Source organism: Dipodomys merriami, unplaced genomic scaffold (assembly GCF_024711535.1).
Source record: "Dipodomys merriami isolate MVZ:Mamm:240054 unplaced genomic scaffold, mDipMer1.0.p SCAF_57, whole genome shotgun sequence".
NCBI lineage: Eukaryota > Metazoa > Chordata > Mammalia > Rodentia > Heteromyidae > Dipodomys > Dipodomys merriami.
In genome coordinates, this window is record NW_027206146.1 from 6,693,790 (window position 1) to 6,719,603 (window position 25,814).

The following is a 25,814-nucleotide window of genomic DNA, read 5'->3' on the forward strand; positions in this document are numbered from 1 at the left end:
CAACCCATATGTCCCTGATTAGATGAATGGATCAAGAAAATGTGGTATATACACACAATGGAATTCTATGCCTCCATCAGAAAGAAAGACATTGCCCCATTTGTTAGGAAATGGAACGACTTGGGAATAAGTATATGAAGTGAAGTAAGCCAGGCCGAAAGAAACATAGGTCCCATGGTTTCCCTTATTTGCAATAACTAGTATATGTCTGAGACAAGCAGAAAAGTTCAGATAAGTTGATGTTGGGTGAAACAAACCCCAAGATAAGTATTCAAATGTTGTTTTTTTCATGTGATTGTTTCTAACAAATTTATAAGATGATTTCTTTGTTGCTTTGTATGTCCCTCCCCTACAGTATAACCCTGCTTTCACTGTATTTGGTTTAGCTATAATATCTGGAGGGGAAGGGGAAAACCACGTCGTTTAAATAAGGATACAGGTGGACCCATAACAACAATGAGAAGTACAAGTTGTCATGTCGAAAACGAACTTTACAACTTTGGTGGTGGGGGGGGAGGATTGGGTGGGTGGGTGAGGTGAGGCTGCGTAGAGAAGGAAAGGGGAAACAAAGGAGGAGGCTACGATGCTTGATAAGAAATGTACTCATTATCTTGCCCATCTAATTGTAACCCCGCTGTACTGTATTTTCACAATAAAAAAAAAAAAAAGAAAAACGAACTTTACAACTTTGGTGGGGGGGGGTGGTGAGGATTTGGTAGGAGGGTGGGGGGAGGATGGGAAGGGATGGAAGGGGAAACAAAGGAGGAGGCTACAATGCTTGATAAAAAATTTACTTATTATCTTGCCCATGTAATTGTAACCCCTCTGTACAGTATTTTCATAATAAAAAATAAATAAAAATTAAAAAAAGAAAAACGAATTTTACAACTTTGGTGGGGGAGGGGAGCGGGTGTGTGTGACGTGGGGAGATGGAAGATGGTAAAGGATGGGAAGGTGAAACGAAGGAGGAGCAACAACGATTGATAAGAAATGTACTCACTATCTTAACCATTTAATTGTAACCCCTCAATGTGGTATTTTCACAATTTAAAAAATCTAAATAAAAATCTCTCAATTGTTTTTCAAAAAAAACCAAAAAACAAAAAAGACATCTGTAGTTTGTGCCAGTGGTTCTCACTCACCATCTTATTTACTCAGGAAGCTACTCCCAAGCATGGTTAGGGTCAGTATCCAACCTGAGTAGGAAAGTATATGAGATTTTTAAAATTTATTTCTATTTCTATTTCTATTTAATTTTAATTTTGGGTCCAGTGGTGAGGCCTGAACTGTGGGCCTGTGCTCTGTCTCTTGGCTCTTCCGCTTAAAGCTAGCTCTCTACCACTTGAGCCACAGCGCCACTTCTGGCTTTTTTTCTTTTTACTTATGTGGTGCTGAGGAATCGAACCCAGGTCCTCATACAAGCAAGGCATGTGCTTTACCACTGAGCCACCTTCTCAGCCCCAGTATATGAGATTTTCATCTCTCATAAACTACCCAAAAAGGTGGAAGTAGAGTTTGGCTCATGACATAGAGTCCTAGCCTTGGGCATAAATGATCAGGGACAATGGCCTGGCCTTGATTCAAGCCACAAGATAGAGAAAAGTACATAGATAACTAAAACATATCTGTAGAACTCTCTCTAAATTATCAATAAAAAATGTTAGGGTAGCTGGGTACTGGTGGCTCACGCCTTTAATCCTAGCTACTCAGGAGGCTGAGATGTGAGGGTCATGGTTCAAAGCCAGCGTAGGCAGGAAAGTCTATGAGACTCTCATCTCCAATGAACCACTAGAAAACCAGAAGTGGCCCTGTGGCTCAAGTGGTAGACTGCTAGCTTGAGCTAAAGAGCTGAGGGACAGTGCCCAGGCCCAGACTTCAAGCCTCATGACCAACTCTCAAGAAAAATATTAGGGATTTTCAGGGTACTGTAGAAAAAGTCATTCTAGGAAACATTTAGGTTTCTATGTTCCCTGATGAAAACATTGTTGCAACTCCATTTCAAATCACAGCATGTGTAGCAGGAAATACTGTAAACATGGGGTAAAGAGGATAATGAAGTCTTCCGACCTCTTCTTACCTCACGTGCTTGTCAAGGTTGAGAGCTTTGGAATCCTGCTCACAGGGAAGAGCTTCCCAGAGGCAGTCTGGCATCTTGGATAGGCTGCTAGTGCCCAGCCACCAATGTATAGCAGGCTTGGGGAGACAAGGCTTCTCCCAGTGGACATCAGTCACTGTCACCTGCTGCCTGAATGGCCTTGTTTACTGGGCATTAGTCTGATGCCTCCACAGGAGACACAAACCACTCTCCCAGATGCCAATGGAATCCCTTAGAGAATATGCAATGTTTATAAATTAAATGGACAGAATTACTATTTCAAGATGTGTGTTTTTTCAAAGTCAAAATCATCAGAAAGTAAACTTCAAGACTCAGCTGGTTATTAAAGGTTGGTTCTCATAGCCGTGGGTAAATCCTGAGATGCAGAGGTTCTTTGCCTTCCCCACTGGGAGCCTGGCAACAAGGGTGACCAGGTACACTGGGTTTGCAGAGCCCATCATGTGGCGAGCCAGGGGTCAAGGACAAGGGTCACACTTCTCACATACAGGTGTGCTAGAAACCAGTCATACGTGACGGTCAAGTTGATGCAAATTGCCTCAACACATACCAAGATTAGATGTGAAAGTCCACAAATAGAGTTGAGGATTAAAACTTATGAACAAAGGAACTACTGGGGCATAGAGAATTACAAAGAGGAAAGATAATAGTAAATAGACCTCAAAGCACATCCGATGTCCAGTGGTAGGAATGGAGGCTTATGGAGCATCAGCCAATAAGCAGAATATGACATGCCTCTTCCAGTGCAGGTCACCAATCAAAGGTAAATAAAATAATAGAAGAACTAACCAATATGCAGTGGCCTCCAGAGTAGACAGATAAGACACTTTTGCTCAGGACATCTTTCCAGAAAGTGCAGTGGTGACAGCTGGACATGCATGGGCATACTTTATACACAGCGCTGTCCTAGAGTTTCACATTGTTTTTTAAAGTAGGAGCACTGACCTTCTCCCTTGAGTGCCTTTGCCATGCTCCTTGATCACAGGGAAGAGTCATGGAATTTGGAGGACCTAAGAATATGTGCCACTGTCTATGTGCTGCTGGGTCATTGGCTTCATCCTGCTTTATGACTGGCTGTATCTTTTTTCGACTTCATGCTGCTATGTCATTGGCTTCATCCTTCATCATTAGCTACATCTAAACCTGTCAGTGGTTGCATCCAGCTTCCTCATGGACTGTATCCTGATTTGTCACTGTCTGTGTCCTTTCTCATTGCCTGCATCCTACTGCCTCCTTGATTTTTTTTTAATATTATTTTATTTTATTTGAGAACATACTGTACAGAGGGGCTACAATTACATGGGCAGGATAATGCATACATTTCTTGCCAAGCATTGCAGCCTCCTCCTTTGTTTACCCTTCACCTCCCTTCCCAGCCTCCCCCCTCCCCCCACCAAATTATACCCCCCTCCCCCCCACCGACATTGTAAAGCTGGTTTTGACATGACATTTTGTACTTCTCATTGTTGCAACAGGTCCACCTGAATCCTTAAACGACTTGTTTGCCCCCATCTCCTCCACAAAAATTATATTAAGTGAAGTAAGCCAGGCCCAAAGAAGCATAGGTCCCATGGTTTCCCTTATTTGCAATATCTAGTATAGGTATGAGTCAAGCAGAAAAGGTCAGATAATGTGATGTTAGGAAAATGAACCCTTAAATATGTATTTTAATGTTTTCATTTCTTTCATGCATGTGTTTCTAACGCATTTATAAGATTATTTCTTTGTTGCTTTGTATGTCCCTCCCCCACAGTGTAACCCCCGCTTTCACTATATTTGATGCCTCCTTGATTTTTATCTTGCTTTGCTATTGGCTATATCCTGAAGATCCAAGGAATCCAAAAGGACTATTTTCAAAACGTATACAGAAATTTTGGCCAGAGAGGAAAAATTCAGCAGCCTACTTAAGAAAGCCCATTTTAGCACAGGTTGGTGACACCAGAGACAGAGTGGGTGTGGCTTTCCACTCATCTCCAGTGGGAACTGAATTATTAGGAATGAAAATCTACATCCTGCTGCCACTGATCATAGATGGTCAAAAATACCGGGAAAGTATGTATACACCCCAAAACATCTGCACGCCATCTTAGAGAGCAACGTCTAGAAAGTAGCTCTCCCCCAACACTCCAAAAGAACACCATCTTTGATACTGCAATAGAGCCTGCCAGAGCAGCTAGGAGATAACATGGGCCCGAGAAGCTGCAACTGTGGTATCATTTTTCAACAGGACAAAGGAATCTGATCAGTGATAGTAACCTCCACCTAGGGAAAGGTTGCCCCGCCCAGGAGGAGGTAGCTCTTCCCAGTAAGGGACAACTTTGCCAGGATTGGCAGAGAGGGTTGGCCCCGCCCCTTGGCAGTGAACAAAGACATTCCAGTTATATAGCAGCTACCCTCAGAGCTTAGCCTCTGTAGGAATTGAAAATTCAAAAGGCTGTAAAATCTCACTGGATAGACTGCAGAACTGAGAGTGGCTCCAAGCTGGGACAAAAAAGGATCTCAAGAGCTAGACAAACTGGGAAAAGCCACTGATTCCAGACATGCCACAACCCCACCCACACACAAGCTCACTTGTAGAGACTCCAACCTGCAGAAACCAGCCACCTCCTTCCTTCATTCTACACAAAGCCTATCCCCTCTCCCACTGAGTTAGTCTGAGAGGAGGGAAACAAGGCTCCCAAGGTTGCAAAGTAGAACTTTTTTCTGTCTGCTCAAACTGATTTGAGAAAACAACTAAGCCATAAGGAAAACCAATCACTACAAGGAAATCAAAGGCTCCATGAAGAGACGGGGTAGCAGACATAGGGGAGACACCAATAAAATGAAGAATTGTTTTGTAAATGTAATTTTTATTTTTTCTATTTTTATTTTATTTATATATTTTGCCCCATTTTTCTTCTTCATTTCTGTTTATTCCCACACAGCCTATGGTGATTACTAGGCTTCCTCCTTAATTGTGTGTATACTTAATTCAGCCTATATTTTGAGCAGATATCTATTTCTCAATTTTTTGATTTTTAATTTTAGAATTAATACTTTATACATACATAAATTTTTTTTCAGGTAAGTGGTATGTTTATTCAGTAGACCTGCTGGGACCAGGACAGGTTGGCATTCCTCATGGATGAGAAAGGCCTGGGAAAGACCTAAGATAGAGAGCTGGGAAAAGAAGTGGGAAAGGAGTTCCGGGAAAATGGTGGTAGAGAAGCTGGAGGCTAAACAAGCTCTGGCATAGAAAGCATTTTTAGAGTTCCAGTGAACAGTCCTAAGCCAGAGAATCACACTAAGTGTGCCATCACAGGACAGAGAGGGAAAATCCAGGAAAGGGGACAGCTCTGAGCACTTGCCAGCAGCTGCCGCTGTGGCGGCAGCGGTGGTGGCGGTGGCCGCAGTCACAATACCTGCAAAACTGAGAGTCTGGGACGAAGGAGCCAGACGCAGCTGGTGAGTGGATTCTACTCAACACCAGCAAGAACAGACAAGGAGCAGACATCTTCATCCTGCAGTTCCCAGACCAGAGATGACCCAGGAACCAAGACTCGGCAAGATTAGAAGCCTAACATCCTCCTGCTAAGGTAGCAGAGGAGGGAAGGCCACCCTTCTCCCCCCACCCCAGTACCGGAGATCTCCATCTTGGATACCGACAAAACTTGGAGGAACTGCTATCATCAGCTCAGGCCTTGGAAGAAAACTATAATTATTTAGCAGGTCACAAGAACCTAAACTGACCTGCCAGACTCAGCTCAACCCAGGGAAAATCACCCAGCTTGGGCGCCAGTCCTAGGACTGGCTTTCTTCACTGGGTAATCAGAGCCAGAGGCTGCCCCTCCCTTTAGCAGCCTTGACAATCAATTGAAATTCAGTAAACATAAACCCTGAGAATGGCTCTAGGCTGGGCTCTGTGAGTTTCTCACAAACTAGCCCCTGGGAAAAGGTACTGTTTGCTGAAAGGCCTCAGCTCTACCCAGAACATAGCCTCATCACAGAATCTACAAACTTGAGGAAGAAGCCATCTCCCTCATTTGTGATATTCAAAGCAGATCTTTGTCCCATTGAACTAACCTGGAAGGAGGATCGCAAAATCCTGGGCAAAGCAGAGCATTTTTCTGCCTGTTCAAACAAACTGACTTAAGAAACCAAGCAAGCCCCAGAAAATCAAACACCACAAGCGGATCAGAGACTCCAACAAGAGGCTGGTTACAGACAAAAGGGAGATACAGGACATTTCCCACCCCTCCCAAAAAAAATCAAAGAACTTTTTTCTATCTTTTTTTTCTGTACCTTTTATAAAAAATTTTTTTTCTTTTCTAAATCTTTTTTTAATTGTTAATTTTTACCTTTTTTGAAAAAAAATTGTTTTCTAGTAACATTTTTTTCCTCTTATAATTTTTATTTTAGGGGTATATGTGTGTGTGCATTTTTATTTCTTTTTTTTTCTTTCTTTTAAAAAATTCTTTTGTTTTTTGTTTAGCTCTACTGAACTTCTGATCTTTTTTCTTTCTTTCTTATCCTTTTCACCTTTTCTTCTCTTTTCTTCTTGTTTATGTGACTTAATTGTTGTTCTGCGCATTCTCAGATAAACCTGTAGTTGACTATTAGACCCATTCCCCCATTGTGTACACACTTAATCCACAAATTTATTACTCAATTCAAAACCTCTAAGACTTAAATTCCTTAATAGCAGTACTACGTCTTTATACCTATGTAATATTTTAAATATTTTTATTTTTAAGTTTTTCACATCTTTATATCCCTCCCCTTTTCTCATTATATTCACGTTCTTCTCTGAATAGTTTGTTTTTGTTTCTGCAACATATTTTTAATTTTTACTTTTCTATTTCTTCTGGTCTCTTTTTTTCCCCTTTCTCTTTCTTCTTTTTTTCTCTCTCACTACTTTCATCCTATCCAACCTATTTCCTGTTTTGAGATTAGGACTTAGTTAACTCTCCTGTGCCTTCCAACATCACTCTATTGCTATTTTTTACCCACATCTCTCCCTAAACCTAATAATTTCTGGTTTACCAAATTCTTCTTTGCAGTTCGTAGCCCATTAATATATAGTTGTTCGATGTTGAATGGATGTGTCTGTTGACCTAGATTGTATCTGCAGACTATTGACTGTGCAAATACAGACTTTGGTTGATGCTTGCCTTAAGATACTGTTCTAGCACAAGACTGGTGTTATTTTCATCCCAAATGTGCAGAGGAAGCCGGAAAACCACAAGAAAAATGGCAAGTCCGGTTATCTCAACTCCCACTCATGATAATTAGGGGACAGAACAGATAATGAATAATGCAGATGAGAGTTCCCAAATAGCTCTACAAACACTGATGGCAAACATGATAAATGAAAAGATTGAAAACATACAAAGGACTCTGTATGAGCGTGATAAGGAGAGAGAGGAGGCAATCCAAAGGTTTATACAGGAATATCATGAACGTGAGGAAGCTACTCAAAAACTGATACAGGATTTGCATGAGCAGCTTGAGAATACTCAAAGAGAAAGGGAGGAATGGCATGAACAGGCTGAGAACACTCAAAGAGAACTACAGGAATGGGAAGAATGGGAGGAAGCTAAGCAAAGAGTAATACAGGAATTGAAAAAGCAGGATGAGAATACACAAAGATCACTAAAGACATTCATGGGATCCATTAACAAAGAGCTGAAGGAAGTCAGGGAGACCACAAAGGGAATGCTGAATGGAACCCAACAGAAGGAATGGGAGTCCAAGGAAACCATAACCAATCAACTAAGTGATTTGAGAATAAACACTGAACACCAAATTAAGGAAGTAAAGAAGTTCATAAAAGATCTAAAACAAAGCTTCAACAAAGAATTTGAAGTCATCAAAGCTGACCAATTAGAAGGAAAAGAAATAAAAAACAAAGTAGAAAGTCTTGACAGCAGGGTAGACCATGCAGATAACCGAATCTCGGGGATTGAAGACAGCCTAGATATTATAGAGAAAGAACATACAACCATCCAAGACAAGTCCAAGAAATATGATAGATCTATCCAACACTTGGAAGACACCATCAGAAGGCCTAATCTAAGGATAATGGGTGTAGAGGAGCACCTAGAAACAGAAGTTAATGGTCTAGGAAATTTGTTTAACAGGATCCTAGCAGAGAACTTCCCAAACATTCAAAAACACAGTATAAGCCCTGCTTTCACTGTATTTGATGTTGGTATAATTTGTGGCAGGGAGGGGGAAAAACAAGTCGTTTAAATCAGGATACAGTTGGACCTATTGCAACAATGAGAAGTACAAGTTGTCATGTCAAAAACAAACTTTACAACTTTGGTGGGGGGGGAGGATTGGGTGGGAGGGGAGGGAGGATGGGAAGGGATGGGAAGGGGAAACAAAGGAGGAGGGTACAATGTTTGATAAGAAATGTACTCACCAAGCGGAAAAGGTCAGATAATGTGATGTCAGGAAAATGAACCCTTAGATGTGTATTTTAATGTTTTTTTCTTTCGTGCATGTGTTTCTAATGCATTTATAAGATTATCTCTTTGCTATATTTGATGTCAGTATAACTTGTGGAGGAGATGGGGAAAAACCAGTTCGACCTGTTGCAACAATGAGAAGTACAAGTTGTCATGTCCAAAATGAGCTTTACAATGTTGGTGCGGGGGGGGGGGGGGGGAAGGGGGGAAGGAGGAGAATGGGGATTGGGGGGGAGGGGGGAGGCTGGGAAGTGATGTGAAGGGTAAACAAAGAGGAGGCTGCAGTGCTTGGTAAGAAATGTACGCATTATCCTGCCCATGCAATTGTAACCCCTCTGTACAGTATGTTCACAAATAAAATAAATTAAAAAATAAAAAAATAAAAAAAAATAAAAAAAGAAATGTACTCACTATCTTGCCCATGGAATTGTAACCTCTCTGTACAGTATTTTCACAATAAAAAAAAAAAAGAAATGCAAATCAAAGAGAATACACAAAGGCACAATGCCTGTGTGCCTCTGATCATAAAAAAAAAAATTATTGAAATGAACTCCAGGAGATGGAAACAAGAGGTCTCTCCTTTGTTGGTTTTGTTTTTATTTCTCTTTGCCTTGTTTGTTTTTTCTGTCTTTGGGAGGGCAACAAAGGACATGGAAGGGACAGGAATTGTACTCACTAGACAATATGTGGAAAATGAATGCTACAACCTGTTAGTTTGGGACTGGAGGGAAAAACTGGGAGAGAGTGAGGGAAAGGGTGGCCTTGTCCAAGAAGAAATGTATTCTTTACCTAACGTGTAACTAGAAACTCCACTGCATAACAACTTCATAATAAGAGTGTATTTTATTTATTTTTATCATTTATTTACTCATTTATTTATGTTGTCAGTATAGGGCTTGAACTCAGGGCCTTGTCACTGTCCCCGAACTCTTTCACTCAAGTCTAGCACTCTACCACTTTGCGCCACAGCGCCACTTCTGGTTTTCTGGGGGTTAAGTGGAGATAAGAGTCTCACAGACTTTCCTGCCCAGGGTAGCTTTGAACTGTGGTCCTCAGATCTCAGGCTCTTCAGTAGGTAGGATTACAGGCATGAGCCACATATGCCTGGATTTTTTTAAAAAAGAAAACACATAGATCTCTCTCATCTGGGCCAAATATATTCTGGATAATATATTCTTTTTTTTTTTTTTGTCGGTTGTGGTGCTTGAAATCTGGGCCTGGGCGCTGTCCCTCAGCTCTTCAGCTGTAGACCAGTGCTCTACCACTTGAGCCTCAGCCCCACTTCTGGTTTTTTCTGCTTATGTGGTGCTGAGGAATCCAACCCAGGGCCTCATGCATGCAAGGCAAGTGCTGTACCACTGAGCCAGCCACCTTCCTTGCACCATGGATAATATATTCTCTTGTAGGGTATTTACCCTCCTGTGATCTCTATGCCCACACTTGAGGTTTCTGTGGCATCCTAGCGTGACTCAGTGAAAAACAGTGGAACCCTGGAGATCTTCCCGCTCCCCCCATTGCCAATCATCGTATGGACTCGAATATGAGAATTTCACAGTATCTGGCAGGTGCCGGTGGCTCACACCTGTCATCCCAGCTACTCAGGAAGCTGAGGTGTGAGGATCGGTTCAAAGTCATCTCTGGGCAGAAACATCTGTGAGACTCATATTTCCAATAAACCACCAGAAAACTGGATGTGGCCCTGTGGCTCAGAGTAGTAGAGTGCTATCCCTGAATAAAAGAGCTCAGGGGTAGCACCCAGGCCCTGAGTTCAAGCCCCACCACTGACAAAAAAAAAAGCTGAAAATGGAGCCATGGCTCATAAGGTAGAGCTCTGGGCTTGTGCAAAAAAGTCCAGGAACAGCCCCCTATGCCCTGAGTTCAAGCCCTAATAAGGGCACCCCACAAAAAAGACTATGGTCAGTCATAGTGCTTGAACTCTAGGCCTGGGCACTCTCCCTGGACTCTTCAGTACTCTAGCACTTGAGCCACAGCGCCACTTCTGGCTTTTTCTGCATATGTGGTACTGAGGAATAGAACCTGGAGCTTCATGCATGCTAGGCAAGCACTCTACCACTAAGCCAGCTTCCCAGTCTATAAAGTATTTTTCCCTCTGTTTTATCAGCAGCAGGAGGGGTGGTCATACAATGAACACATCTGAACCTCATCAAGATTATGTTTCCGCATGACTCCATCTTGGTGCTCTTCCTCCTCTTGGAGCTTTTCCTTGGCTTCCTGGGGAACTCGTTGCTCTTCTCGTTGTCGGTACACAGCTGCGAGCGCCGGCCGGCCCTGAAGAAACCTCTGGACCTCATCCAGGCACATCTGGCGCTGGCCAATGCCTTGAGCACCATGTTTGGGCTGACCCTGGACCTCCTGCCCTCCTTGGATGTGTGGGGGACCCGGCCCTTTTTTTTTCTATCTGACCTGGGCTGCAGGGCGCTGCTCTATGCCTACAGTGTCACCCACGCCCTGAACATCTGTACACTGTCGCTTCTCACGGCCTTCCAGGCCACCACCCTCCATCCTGGCCACCTCATGTAGGCCTGGCTGCACTGCAAGGCTCCCTCCTTCATCTTGCCCACTTGCCTCTCCTTCTGGATCTTCAACTTGCTCCTCTATCTCCCTGTCCTCAACCGAAGCCCCGGGCCAGGCAATTATTCAGGCCCTGCAGCTTCTTTCCCTTGGACGCTCTGTGAAAGCAGCCAGCTGCATTACCACACCTCCATGATGCTCTTGTGTGTATGATACTGCAAGATGCCCTCTGTGTGGGCCTCACTGTGGCTGCCAGCCTCTACATGGTGACATTCCTCTACATGCATCGCCACACAGCCCGGCGCCTGCACAGCCCCGCCCAGGTCTCCCCGTTGCAACGTGAGATCAAAGCCACCCACAGCGTCCTCACACTGGTAACATTCTTTGGAGGTGCATTTGGCTTGAACAGCTTTGTCACTTTTTACTCTTTTTATAGACCGCAGGAAAACCCAGCATTGCAGAAGATGAGCAGGATCCTGTCATCCTGCTATCCGGCCATCTGTCCTTTTGTCCTGATGAGGCACAGGAGAGTGATTTCCAAATTCATTGCTTCATTTTCAAAGATGCGAATTTCCTTGACCCAGAGTAGATGCCGCTGCTGATGGGTCACCCCTGAGAACTGCTGTTGGCCACATTAAAGGGGTGTATGTGACCTTTTGGGTTTTTCATTAGGGATGAAGTGATTCATACAGTTGTTGTTGTACTACGTGTATGTGTGTATGTGTGTGTGTGTGTGTGTGTGTGTGTGTGTGTGTGTGTGTGTGTGTGTGTACGTGTGTGCGTGTGTATCCTAAGGCTTGAACTCAGGGCCTGGGTGCTGTCCCTGAGCTTTTGTGCTCCAGGCTGGTGGTGCTGTACCACTTGAGCCACAGCTCCACTTACAGCTTTTTTAGTAGTTTATTGGGGATGAGGGTCTCACAGACTTTTCTGCCCAGGCTGGCTTTGGATGGTGATCCTCACATCTCAGCTAGGATTACAAGCATGAGTCACAGGAGCCTGGCTCTTTGTATAACTTTTATTCATTGCCTTTGACAAATTGCTCAAATTTCTAATATTATATGGAAGAAGTGAGTGGAAAAGTGACAGGATTTCATGCTCCTGATCAGGGGGAAAAACTTTCAGTTTTAGCCTCCATAGTGATGGTCATAAATAGCATTTGTGTGGATGTGTTCTCATTATATGAATAACATATATATATATATATATATATAATATTTGGCTTTTCTTTTTTTCTCAAGAAGAGGTGTTGGATTTAATAAAAGTTTATTTTGGCACTGATTGAATTGCCAGGTGAATCCAGTCATTTGTGTGTGTGATTTTATTTTCGGCTATGTGATCTTTTTTTCTGTTTGTGAAACAGCACTTAAACTCCCTGGAATAGAATCAGCTTGGTGACTGATGTTAGGGAGTAAACTGAGTCTGGAAGCTGAATGGAAAGGGAAATATCAAATTGCATTCATCAAGGAGTGTTTCTAATCACAACCCGAGGCAGTGGGACAGGATACCAGAAAGTACAGGGACAGGTGTAGAGAAAGAGAAGAAATTCAGAGGGTGCCAGGGATCCCAAGGCTCACCAGCACTTGGGCCTTGAGTTTCCCACAAGCAGGCATGTTCATTTGAGTTCACACAGGGAAGGTTACCATGGATACATGCAAACAGAAAACATTTATACTAACATCACAACCAGAGCCAACACAGATTTTGTGAGCTTCACAGGGTCTCTTCTTGTCTTGCAAAAGGAAAATGCAACTCAGGGAAAGTCCAGACCTGTAGTCCACCAGATCTAGACTCTAAGCTTAAGCTGGGGCTTGAACTCAGGGCCTGGGTACTGTCCCTGAGCTTCTTTTGCTCAAGGCTAGTGCTCTACCACTTGAGCTACAGAGCCACTTCTGGCCTTTTCTGTGTATGTGGTACTGAGGAATCAAACCCAGGGCTTCATGCATGCTAGGCAAGCACTGTACTACTAAGCCCCTTTCCCAGCCAGTATAGAGCCTTAAAAACAGGAAATAGCATTGGAAATACACTTCAAATTAGGCCCAATGTCCAGTGGTGGGATTCTAGGCTCGCAGTGCATCAGCCAATGAGCAAGTGTGTCACATACCAAGTTGGAGTCCTGGTCTCTGAGCAAAAAAAGGAAAAAAGGAAAAATAACTAACCAATGTGCAATGGCCTCTAAAGTAGAGAAGTAGGCCCCATCTCTTAGGACATGCTCCAGAAAGTTCCATGGTTACAGCTGTATACCCAGAGCCATAGTCTCTCCACAGTGCTATCCAATTTGTTGCCTGAATCCTGATCACTGATGTTCTCCATTGTGTCCCAGTGCCATGCTGCTTGTCACAGTGTAGAATCATGGAGGCTGTAGGATCTAAATACAGGTGTCATGGCCTATATCTTGCTTTGTCCTTGGCTGTACCCTTTCTCTCTGGTTGCATCCTGCTTTGTCCTTGGCTGTATCCTGTTCCCTCATTGGCTGTCTACTGACTTGACATTGACTAGATCCTGCTTCTTCATTGGCTGACAAGTATTCATAGGATGATTTAATAAAATTTCTTTTAACAAACTACACTGTTAGTAGAAATATAATGTAAGAGTGGAATGAAATGTCTAGATGCTGTCCTCATAAAAATAGAAAGAATTTGTTAATAATAATGTACAGAAAATTCATTTTTTTTGTCAGTCGTGGGGCTTGAACTCTGGGCCTGGGCATTGTCCCAAAGCTCTTCAGCTCCAGGTGAGCACTGTACCACATGACCCATAGCACCATTTCGGGCTTTTTCTGCTTATGTGGTGCTGAGGAATTGAACTCAGGGCCTCATGCATGCAAGGCAAGCACTCTACAACTGAGCCACCTTCCCAGACCAAAAAATACATTGTTATTCCAACAATTATATTTTAAGCAATAAAACTCCAAAAAACTTTGATGGAAACAAACTTTTACACACACACACACACACACACACACACACACACACACACACACACACACAGAAAGGCACATTTAGTAAGACTTCAAAACTTCAATGTTTTAACATTGCAGCATACCTGAATTTGAGTAACTTGTCTAGTGCTCAATCCCCACAGCTCCACTCTAGGTAAATTAGACATTCTAGTCTCATGGAAGTTCCTGCCTGGGCTAGCTTTGAACCTGTATCCTCAGATGTTAGCATCCTGAATAGTAGAATGATAGGCCTCAGACACTGGCTCCTGGCCTCTGTGGTGTTTCTATCATCCTACAAAAAGCAAGGATGAGGTGAGCAGAGTTGGATCACCACCATGGTCTGGTCTTCACTTCCTCTCAAAATGGATCATTCTTGGTATAACATAAGTGAGTGATCCATCGTGAAACCATTCTGTTATTCTTCATGAGCAAGAACGGGCAGAGGGTGGGGTAGCTGAAGGACAACATCACAAGCACACCCTTGGATTTGTTCAATTTCTCCAATGTGTACAAGGAATATATAGTCACGATGTTGTTGGAGCAATGGAAGAACACGAAGCAGCTGACCAGCAGCAGGATGGTGTGGGTGGCTGTGTTCTCGGGTGCTGGCTGGGAGGCAAGGCTGGGTCTCCGGAGTTGCCGGGCACTGCAGTGGTTTCGGTAGAGGATCCTCACCATGTACAGGCTGGGGGCCACCATGAGGACTAGGGACAGAGCATCTCGCAGAACAATGGAGCTGATAATGGGCGATAGGGTGTGCCTTTCAATGTTCACTTGACAGTAGGGATGAGAAAATACCTGGCTCATGTCAGTGGAATTGCAATTGGATTCCACAGTTTTGATCATGCGGAAATAGATGACGGAATTCAAGATCCAGAAGGAGAGCAGTGAGGGGAGGATGCAGGTGGAGGATTGGCTGTTCAGCCAAGCCCACTTGGGAGGGATGCGGCTGATGGTGAGGGCCTGGAAGGTGCTCAGGAAGGTGGTAGTGCAGGCGGACAATCCCCGGGTGACCCTGAACAGGAACAGCACCGCCTTACACATGGCATCATCCCAGAAACACAGGACTCCATATGAGGAGATGATGTAGGGCATGGACTGGAACATGATGGTCAAGGCATTGACCAGGGTCAGGTGCATGAAAACTATGGCAATGGGCTTCCGTAGCCGGGGTTTGCACACGGAGCTGTACGCGTACATCAGGAAGAGGACACAGTTCCCCAGTACACCCAGACACACCTTAGACACAAGGAGGAGCCTGAACACTGTGTCGCCTGCAGTGGTTATCATGATGTGTGTGTGTGTGTGTGTGTGTGTGTGTGTGTGTGTGTGTATGTGTGTGTGTGTGAGAGAGAGAGAGAGAGTGTGTGTGTATGTGTGGGTTGCTGAGAATCAAAGCAAGAGTGTTGCCCAGCCAGGAAGGTGGGAAAGTTCTAGACAACACTGTGAGTCCTGCAGGCGGGAATCTTCATGGTGCTCCATTTCTTGATCAGGTAAGCCAGGCTTAGAATGAATGCCAAAACATAGAGTGTTAAAAAATGATTTAAAATAGTTTCTGGGACTATGTAGGTGGCTCAGTGGTAGAGTGCTTGCCTTGCATGCATGAGTCCCTGGGATCGATTCCTCAGTACCACATAAGCAAAAAGAAAAAAGCCGGAAGTGGCGCTGTGGCTCAAGTGGTAGAGTGCGAGCCTGGAGCTGAAGAGCTGAGGGACAGCATCCAGACCCTGAGTTCAGGCCCCACGACCGGACCCCCCCAAAAAAACAGTTTCTTTTTGGGGTGTGAGTCATACCGCTTATAAGTTGGAAACTCAGGGCCCGGGTACTGTTCCTGAGCTTTATTACTCAAAGCTGGTGCTATCCCAGGTGAACCACAGCTCCATTTCTGGCTTGTTGGTGGATCACTGGAGATCAGAGTCTCAAGGACTTCCCTTTCTGGCTTGACTTTGAACCTGGATCCTCAGATCTTTGCCTCCTGAGCAGTTGGGATTACAGGCATGAGCCACCAGGGCCTGGTCCATACAATTGTTTTAAGTGGAATCTGGGAAAAATGTTCCATTTGCCAGTTCTACAGGGTTGGAAGTGTTCTGACCTGGGTATTTCAGACATGAATGTGCTGTGACCTTTGAATCTGGGATGTAGGGCCTGGAAGGACCTGGGGAGACACCTGTTAGAATCAGGAGGGAATTCAAGGGCACCACACTGGGCTGGGGTGTTAGGAAGGAAGATCACTGGCTGTCTCTTCCTGTGGTCCCTGGGGCTCCATCATGGTTGGCAGTGGACAGTACAAGAAGTGCCAGGAGACCGTGCATCTGATTGGCTTCACTTTTTGTAAAATCTTCATTTTTTGAACACCTGTTGCACAAATAGCACATCCATGTAAAATCCCTGTGGATCCAGATGGTTACAACATCATTTTTTTTTTTGGTTGGTCATGGGACTTGAACTCTGGGCCTGGGCGCTGTCTCCATTCATCAGCTCAAGGCAAACACTCTACCACTTGAGCCACAGAGACACTTTTGGTTTTCTGTGGTTCATTGGAGATGAAAGTCTCATGGACTTTCCTGCCCGGATTGGCTTTGAATCTCAATCCTTAGATCTTAGCCTCTTGAATAGCTAGTATTATAGGCGTGAATCATGAGTACACAGTCCAATATGACCATTTTCTTTTCTTTTCTTTTTCTTTTTTGGGTACAGTCGTGGAGCCTGAACTCTGGGCCTGGGTGCTGTCCCTCAGCTCTTCAGCTCAAAGCTAGCACTCTACCACTTGAGCCACTGCATCACTCCCAGCTTTTTTCTTTTTGCTTATATGGTGCTGAGGAATCGAACCCAGGGCCTCAGGCTTGCAAGGCAAGCGCTCTACCACTAAGCCACCTTCCCAGCCCCAATATGACATTTTTCATGGTGTATAGAGATACTAGAAGGTAAATATATATCCCATATTTTCTGTACATTTTTTTTCTGTCAGTCGTGGGGCTTGAACTCAGGATCTGGGTGCTGTCCCTGAGCTCTTCAGCTTATGACAAGTGCTCTACTGCTTGAGCCACAGCACCACTTCTGGTTTTGTAGTGGTTTCTTGGAGATAAGAGTCTCCTGGACTCTTCTGCCAAGCTTGGCTTTGAACCGTGACCCTCAGATCTCAGCCTCCTGAGTAGCTGGGATTAGAGGCGTGAGCCAGCTGCGCCTGGCTTATTTTCTATATGTTTGAGAGTTTTCCCCCAATATCATTCTCATTCATTACTGTTCTTGTGTTTTCTCTCACATCACATAGAATCCTTTGATCCTCAATAAACTTGCACTGAATTAAATTAGTATCCCATTTTTCTTGACCAAGTCTGTAAGAGCATTTTCAACCCATTCTCCTGAACAATCTCCTGCACAACAAAGTTTCACTCTGGCCCTCTTTGCTGCTGCATGGAAGTATATACTCACCGTTTCCTGGCCAGAAGCAACAGCCAAATTGTTGAGCATGACAACTCTGTGTGTTGCCCTCCTCAGCATCCATTGTGCCTTCCAGAGACAGTTTAACTTTTATGAATTAGAATTCTTAGAAATTGTGATATTTGCTATGGTTCACAAATGTTCATCATATTCTCATATTGTAATATGTGTTATCTTTCCTTATGTAATCAGGATCTTTCCAGATTGTCTTTTTCTATGTTTGTTGGTCGTGGGGCTTGATTCTGGGTCTGAGCATGGTCCCTGAAAATTTTTCCTCAAGACCAGTACTCTATGACTTGAGCCACAGCTTTGTGTCTGGCTTTTTGGTGCATAATTGGAGATCCGTGTTTATGGACTTTCTTGCCTAAGCTGGCTTTGAACTGTCATCCTCAGATCTCAGTTTCCTGAGTAGTTAGGATTACAGGCATAAAACACACACCCCAAAATTATCTTTTAACAAGTGCTTGCCTTTACTCTTTTGCTATCTCTAAACTTTTGATGTTATTGAACATGACGTCTATAACTTTCTAGTGAAGTTCTTTATTTTATATTTTACCTTCTTATTGGACAGAAGAGCAGTGTGAAGTGAGAGTATTAAATGCAGCTCCCTCACAAAGAACAGAATTGGGCTGCGTTTTTCCCATAAGGCTCTCTGTTCTGATTCTCATTCCATGACACACTGGGCAATTTTAGGACTCATGTTACTAGGACCAACCATTGCAATGCATTATTTTACACAAAGACTTTAGTAATTAGCAGAAATAACAGGGGGAAAAACCGAAAGATGGAAATGATATAAATAAGCCTGATCAAGGCAGTTCATACACTTGACCAAAGTGCCATGAGTAACCACACACCCAGTCTTTCTTAAATGTCATCTTTCACCCAGTCAGAATAAAATTCCATTTATTCTCTCTCAGACACTGATGAAGCCAATCGACTGCTCTGAGAAGCCACAATGGTGCAGAGTTGTTTCAGCTGAACAACATTTCCCAACAGAATTATTTTGCTTTACAAATAGAATGAAAACTGCCCCACACACTTGAAAGATAAAAATCTGCTGTGAAGGGCTGGGACGGTGGCTCAGTGGTAGAGCGATTGCCTTGCATGCATGAGGCCCTGGGCTCGATTCCTCAGCACCACATAAGCAAAAAGAAAAAAGCTGGAAGTGGTGCTGTGGCTTAAGTTATAGAGCGCTAGCCTTGAGTTGAAGAGCTGCGGGACAATGCCCAGGTCCAGAGTTCAGGCCTCACAACCAGATCCAAAAATAAAGGAAAAAAAATCTGCCGTGAAAACTTGCTACTATGAAGATGCACTATGAAATTTCTGCCACAGAAATCAAAGAGATTATTCAGACACAAAGATCAAGAGAACAATGTCAGAAGGGAACCCATACATTACAGTCTGGGTCCTGGGATGAGGACAAGGAGAGCAGACAGCCCTTATGGAAGAAAACACAGAACAAGTCAGCTCCTTGTGAACAAGCCCACGTTTCACACACCTACCACTCAGTGTCCAATAGGATGGGGAAACGTTCACCATTAAAGTAGTAGCTGGCAAGCTAATTTAAGATGGGAAATTTAGAGATAGCAATAGGGAAAATGCAAGCCCTTATTGAAAGAAGATTTTGTGGCTCACCTGCTACTCAGGTAGCTGATATCTGAGGATCCCAGTTCTAAGCCAGCTCAAGCAAGGAAAGTTTGTGAGATTTGTGTCTCCACAGAATCACCAAATCTGAAAGCGGAGCTAGAGCTCACATGGTACAGTGTTAGTGACAGTGTCCTAACCCCAGGAATGGCACATAATCACACACACACACACACACACACACACACACACACACATGATTTTGTGATTCCCCTTGTAAATACATTTGAAAGTACTCCTAATATGCCTAGAAGATGGAACTTACCACGGGTGAGTTAGCAGTTGTGCAGGACTCATCTGGAGGGAACCGAGCAGTGTTGTGCCACAGCGGCTGAGGTGTGCACACCCGAAAGAATAAAAAGCAAGCAAATACCTGAACGAAAAGGGTAGCGTTGAGAGAAACAAGAAAGATGTGTATTCAACCGCAAACACAAGTCAGTGAAATGAAGACGGGCCAGTGATGCACACCTGCAATCCTAGTACTCAGGAATCTGAGATGTGAGGATTGGGGATCAAAGCTAGTGAGAGCAGGAAAAGTCGAGGTGATGCTTATCTTTACAAAAACTAAATAAGTAAAGAAACCCCACAATTGGAGCTGTGGCTCAAGTGGTAGAAAACTAATCTTGATCAAAACAGGCAAAAAAAATAATCTGAGCACCAAGGGCTTGTCTTCAAGGCCTAACACTGGCACCAAAAAGAATAGGGGGAGAAGTGAATCTGAAAACCACAACTCATCCTGGGATGGGCAGTGTTGGGCCTTCACCCCACCCCTGGCTCTGAACCAAGTTTGCAGAATCCTTCCTCTGGTTGTCTGGACTTCACACACACAGAGTGTCTTTGGAAGCCTGGCTTGATCATGTGTGCCCATATCATCAGAGGAGGACGGAGGAGTTCCCCAGGGTGTTTGCTCACCTTGTCCCCTGCTGCTGTCACTCTAACCCTGTTTATTTCTTGTCATCGTGATGGACCAGAGCAGTCAGGTGCCCTGTCCCACGTGCACAGCATGTCTCCTGATGCAGGTCTGTCTGTGCTCCCAGTCCCAGCGGTGTCAATAAAGTCAAATGGAGACGCTAAGAGCTCATTCAAAGTTACTTCTCACACCACTGGTAGGAAATAACCTGAGCACTGCAGGGGAGAGTCCAGAGAGCAGTGTGCCCTCCCCTGGGAAGTACTGAGCCCCCAGCATTCATGGCTTGCCACTGAGCTCCATGGGGTCTCTGCCTTGGCTCACTGATTGATCACCAAAGTTGGGATGTTGTGATCACAATGTGTCCTTCTTTGTATAAAATGGCGAGCAACACAGAAAGATAGAAAATGGGGGCTGGGACTGTGGTTCAGTGGTAGAGTGCTTGCCTTGCATGCCTGAGGCCCTGGGTTCCATTCCTCAGCACCACATGAGCAAAAAGCCAAAAGGTGGAAGTGGTGCTGTGGCTCACGTGGTAGAGTGCTAGCCTTGAGCTGAAGAATTGAGGGATAGCGCCCAGGCTTGATTTCAGGCCTCATGACCTGAACCCCCTGATCCCCCTCCCCCCAAAAAGAAAGAAAGACAGAAAATGAACTAGAACTGTGTTAAGTGTTAACTTATCACTGGAAGATGCTGTCATTAAGGAGAAATGAGATTGCCAGGAGCCAGTGGTTCACATCTGTCATCCTAGCTACTCAGGAGGCTGAGATCTGAAGATCGTGGTGCAAAGCCAGCCCAGGCAGGAAATCCATGAGACTCTTATCTCCAGTAAAACACCAGAAAACCGGAAGTGGTGCTGTGGCTCAAGTGGTAGAGTGTTCACCTTGAGCTGACTAGCTGAGGGACAGCGCCCAGGCCTAGAGTTCAAGTCCCATGACTGACAAAAAAAAAAAAAGAGAGAGAGAGAGAGAGAGAGACAGAAATGAAATTAACGTGCATTTGTCAGAAACCCGTGTGTGTGTGTGTGTGTGTGTGTGTGTGTATGTGTGTGTGTGTGTGTGTGTGTGTGTGTGTTAAGGCTTCAACTCAGGGCCTAGGTGCTGTCTCTGAGTATTTGTGCTCAAAGCTGGTACCCTACGACTTGAACAACAGTTCCAATTCTGGCTTTTTGGTGGCTTATTGGCTATAAGCCTGCATAGGCTGCCTTTGAACCTTGATTTTTAGATCTAAGAAACCTGAATAGCTAGGATGACTAGTGTGAGCCACTGGCACGGAGCTGATGATTATGATATCAGCATGGAGAGCAGTTTCAGTGACATTGTTATAATCACTGCTACTCAGAGTGTTTGTTCTTTGTGCATAGAAAAGCTTCCAATAAGTATATATTTAGCTTGTTTTCTGCTGCTTTGCCATTAGAGTTCATGTAGCTCAAAAGCGTCATTCAACTGGAGTTTTTCATGTTTTATATACAGAATCATCGCATCTGCAAATAGGATTAATTTCTCTTTTTTAATTTGTTATTGTAAAGATACTATACAGTGAGTTACAGTTACATGAGCAAGGTAATGAGTACACTTCGTATTGAGCATTGTTATCTCTCCATTGTTTTCCCCACCATCCCTTCCCTCCCTACCTTCCCCGCAGTTCTTTTTTTTTTTTTAAATTGTGAACATACTGTACAGAGGGGTTACAATTACATGGGCAAGACAATGAGTACATTAAAATACATATTTAAGGGTTCATTTTCCTAACATCACATTATCTGACCTTTTCCGCTTGACTCATATCTATACTAGATATTGCAAATAAGGGAAACCATGGGACCTATGTTTCTTTGGGCCTGGCTTACTTCACTTAATATAATTTTTTCCAAGCCTTTCCATTTCCTAACAAATGGGGAAAGGTCATTCTTTCTGATGGAGGCATAGAATTCCATTGTGTATATATACCACATTTTCTTGATCCATTCATCTACTGAGGGGCATCTGGGTTGGTTCCAGATCTTAGCTATGGTAAATAATGCTGCAGTAAGCATAGTTGTGCTGGTAGCTTTAGTGTGGTCTTGTTTGTAAACATTTGGGTAAATGCCCAAAAGTGGAATTGCTGGGTCATAGGGAAGCTCTATGTGGAGTCTTTTGAGGAACCTCCATACTACTTTCCAAAGTGGTTGAACAAGTTTACACTCCCACCCACAATGAAGTAAGGTTCCCTTCTGTCCACATCCCCTCCAGCATCTGCTGTTATTAGATATCTTGTTTTTGCCATTCTAACTGTGGTGAGGTGGTATCTTAATGTTGTTTTGATTTGCATTTCTTTTATGGCTAGGGAGGTTGAGCATTTCTTCATGTGTCTATTGGCCATTCTTCTTTCTTCTTCAGAGAAGTTTCTCTTTAAGTCTTTAGTACAGTTATTTATTGGGCAGTTGTTTCTTTGTTTCATGGTTAACTACTTGTAGAAAACTAAAGCTAGATCCTTATCTATCACCCTGCACCTGAATCAACTCCAAATGGATCAAAGACCTCGGAATCAAAGCAGACACTCTGAAAACATTACAGTATGGAATTGGAGAAACCCTAGGTCTCCTTGGTGCAGGCCAAAATTTTATTAATAGAGAAACGGAAACACAACAAATCAAAGAAAGGTTGGACAAATGGGATTGCATGGAGTTGCAGAGCTTTTGCATGGCAAAGGCCATAGCTAGCAAGATCAATAGAAAGCCTACGGATTGGGAGAAGATCTTCACTAGACATACAACGATTGGCTGTATCTTTTGTCGACTGCATCCTGCTATGTCATGGGCTTCATCCTTCATCATTAGCTACATCCTAACCTGTCTGTGGTTGCATCCAGCTACCTCATGGACTGTATGCTGATTTGTCACTGCCTGTGTCCTTTCTCATTGCCTGCATCCTACTGCCTCATTGATTTTTATCTTGCTTTGCTATTGGCTATATCCTGAACATCCAAGAAATCCAAAAAGACTATGTTCAAAGCCTATACAGAGATTTTGGCCAGAGAGGAAAAATTCAAGCAGCCTGCTTAAGAAAGCCCATTTGAGCACAGTTTGGAGACACCAGAGACAAAGTGGGTGTGGCTTTTCACTCACCACCAGTGCGAACTGGATTACTAGGAGTGAAAATCCACATCCTGCTGCCACTGATCTTAGATGGTCCAAAAAGCGGGAAAGTATGTATACACCCAAAAAATATCTTCACCCAATCTCACAGAACAGCGTCTGGAACGTAGCTCTCCCCCAACATAGCAAAAGAACGCCATCTTTGATACTGCAATAGAGCCTGCCAGAGCAGCTAGTAGATAACTTGGGCCAGAGAAGCTGCAACTGTGGTATCATTTTTCAACAGGACAAAGGAATCTGATCAGTGATAGTAAGCTCCACCTAGGGGAATCTTGCCCCGCCCAGGAGGAGGTAGCTCTTCCCAGGAAGGGACAACTTTGTCAGGGTTGGCAGAGAGGGTTGGCCCCGCCCCTTGGCAGTGAACAAAGACATTCCAGTCATACAGCAGCTACCCTCAGAGCTTAGTCTCTGTAGGAATTAAAAATCCAAAAGTCTGTAAAATCTCACTGGATAGACTGCAAAACTGAGAGTGGCTCCAAGCTGGGCCAAAAAAGCATCTCAAGAGCTAGACAAACTGGGAAAAGCCACTGATTCCAGACATGCCACAACCCCACCCACACACAAGCTCACTTGCAGAGACTCCAACCTGCAGAAACCAGCCACCTCCTTCCTTCATTCTACACAAAGCCTATCCTCTCTCCCACTGAGTTTGTATGAGAGGAGGGACACAAGGACTCCCAAGGTTGCAAGGCAGAACTTTTCTCTGTCTGCTCAAACTGATTTGAGAAAACAAACTAAGCCATAAGGAAAACCAATCACTGCAAGGAAATCAAAGGCTTAATCAATTGTCCGGGTAGCAGACATAGGGGAGACACAAATAAATTGAAGAATTGTTTTCTAAATGTAATTTTTTATTTTTTCTATTTTGATTTTATTCATATATTTTGTCCCGTTTTTCTTCTTCATTGCTGTTTATTTCTACAGAGCCTATGGTGATTACTAGGCTTCCTCCTTAATTGTGTGTATACTTAATTCAGGCTATCTTTTGAGCAAATATCTATTGCTCACTTTTATGATTTTTAATTTTAGAATTGTTACTTTATACAAATATACATTTTTTTTCAGGTAAGGGGTAGGTTTATTCAGTAGAACTGCTGGGCTCAGGCCAGTTTGTCATTCCTCACGGATGAGAAAGGCTTGGGAAAGACCTAAGTGAGAGAGTTGGGAAATTAGTGGGAAAGAGGTGGGAAGGAGAGAGAGCTGGGAAAGAGAATAGGGAAAGAGAGAGAGCTGGGAAAAAGAGCTCAGAGAGCTGGGAAATGGCTGAGAAGGAAAACATATATACATTTTAAAATATCTTTATTTCTTCCTTTGTTCTTTCTTATTTTTTTCTTTCTCTGAATTTAGGTCTTAGCTTTCTTCTGTCTGTTCCTTTCCTTCACTATATCCCTCTACTCTTTTTCTCCTCCTCCATTTTTCATTATATCTTTCAATCTTCTAATTCACCTCAACTCATTTTCCTTTATTTCTTTCTTTTTTTACAGAGTTCAGGACACTTTTATTTTGTAACATTTTATTAGAAAAGTTATATAAATAAAAACTGAAATGCTGGGGAAGGAAAGCCACCCATTCATTTACCATGCCACGCTTGCTACTATAGCCACAGGTAATAATCGTACTTTATCATCCTCTTGTTACCTGCTGGGGCCATTTGAAGCCATGTTCACATTCACTCACAGTTTCACAGTTTGTAATGTTTTCACTGTAACATTTTCTCATGTTTGTCATAATATATACTCATTTCTAATGACTATTCAAGGTACTACACAGAGACAGGTTTATTAACTACTTAGACCAGGGGATGGTAAATGAAGGCCTACATTTGTAAATAAAGCTTTAACTTACTATAACATAGCCTGACTCAAGGTTGACATATTGTCTATGGATGTTTGTCATGCTACAAACAGCAATGTTGGGCAATTAGGACAGATTGTATGACCTGCAAGGCCCATTTGTTGCCTGGCCCTTTAAGAAAGTGTGTACGTACATTCCTGACCTAATCTTTTAAGTGGCTCACAAGTGGGAATATTACAAGTAATGCTAGTTGGAGAACATTTGAACATAAAATTTTTATACTTTGTACAACATAATTGGAGGATTAAGAAAATGGCATGACTAGGTCTATTTAATATAGATGTCTTTAGGGCCGACACTTTTTTCCACACTATCTCGTGCAGTAGTATAGTTATGATATAAGGATGGTGGGACAAAAGGCCCATTGTTCCTATAGGTAACAGTCAGAGGTCCTGACTATTCTATGCATGTATGCTTATACTTCTGAGGAGTGTATTTTCAGTTCTGATCTAAAGTCAATTAAAGAGGAAATTGCAACTGAAAAAAGAATCCACAGAAAGAATCCTTCAGTGTCTACTGGGAATGAAAGCAGATAGCAGTAAATTCTTCAGGTGTCGAAGGCCATGTAAGTGCCATTCCAAGCTGGCTGAAATGACTACAAGGCACTAAAGGGCTGGAGAAGGGAAAGAGAGGTGACTTCAACAAGTTCATGGTGGCAGCTATGCATGTGATGACAGTCTTCTTTGCACACATCCTGCCATAACTTGTAGAGAAATGCAGACTGTCTCCAGAATGCTCTACAGCAACTACTGTATGTTTCTGACAATACAAATTCTTTTTTTTTTCTGGTCTGGTCG

General features: G+C 43.4%; 1 protein-coding gene across 1 annotated transcript; it reads right to left on the minus strand.

Moving 5' to 3' along the window:
* Nucleotides 1-14,392: 14,392 nt before the first annotated feature.
* On the minus strand, nucleotides 14,393-15,325 carry LOC138812480 (vomeronasal type-1 receptor 90-like). The gene has a single exon (XM_070000416.1). The coding sequence runs from the start codon at nucleotides 15,323-15,325 to the stop codon at nucleotides 14,393-14,395; it is 933 nt and encodes a 310-aa protein (XP_069856517.1).
* Between the last annotated feature and the right edge of the window lie 10,489 nt (nucleotides 15,326-25,814).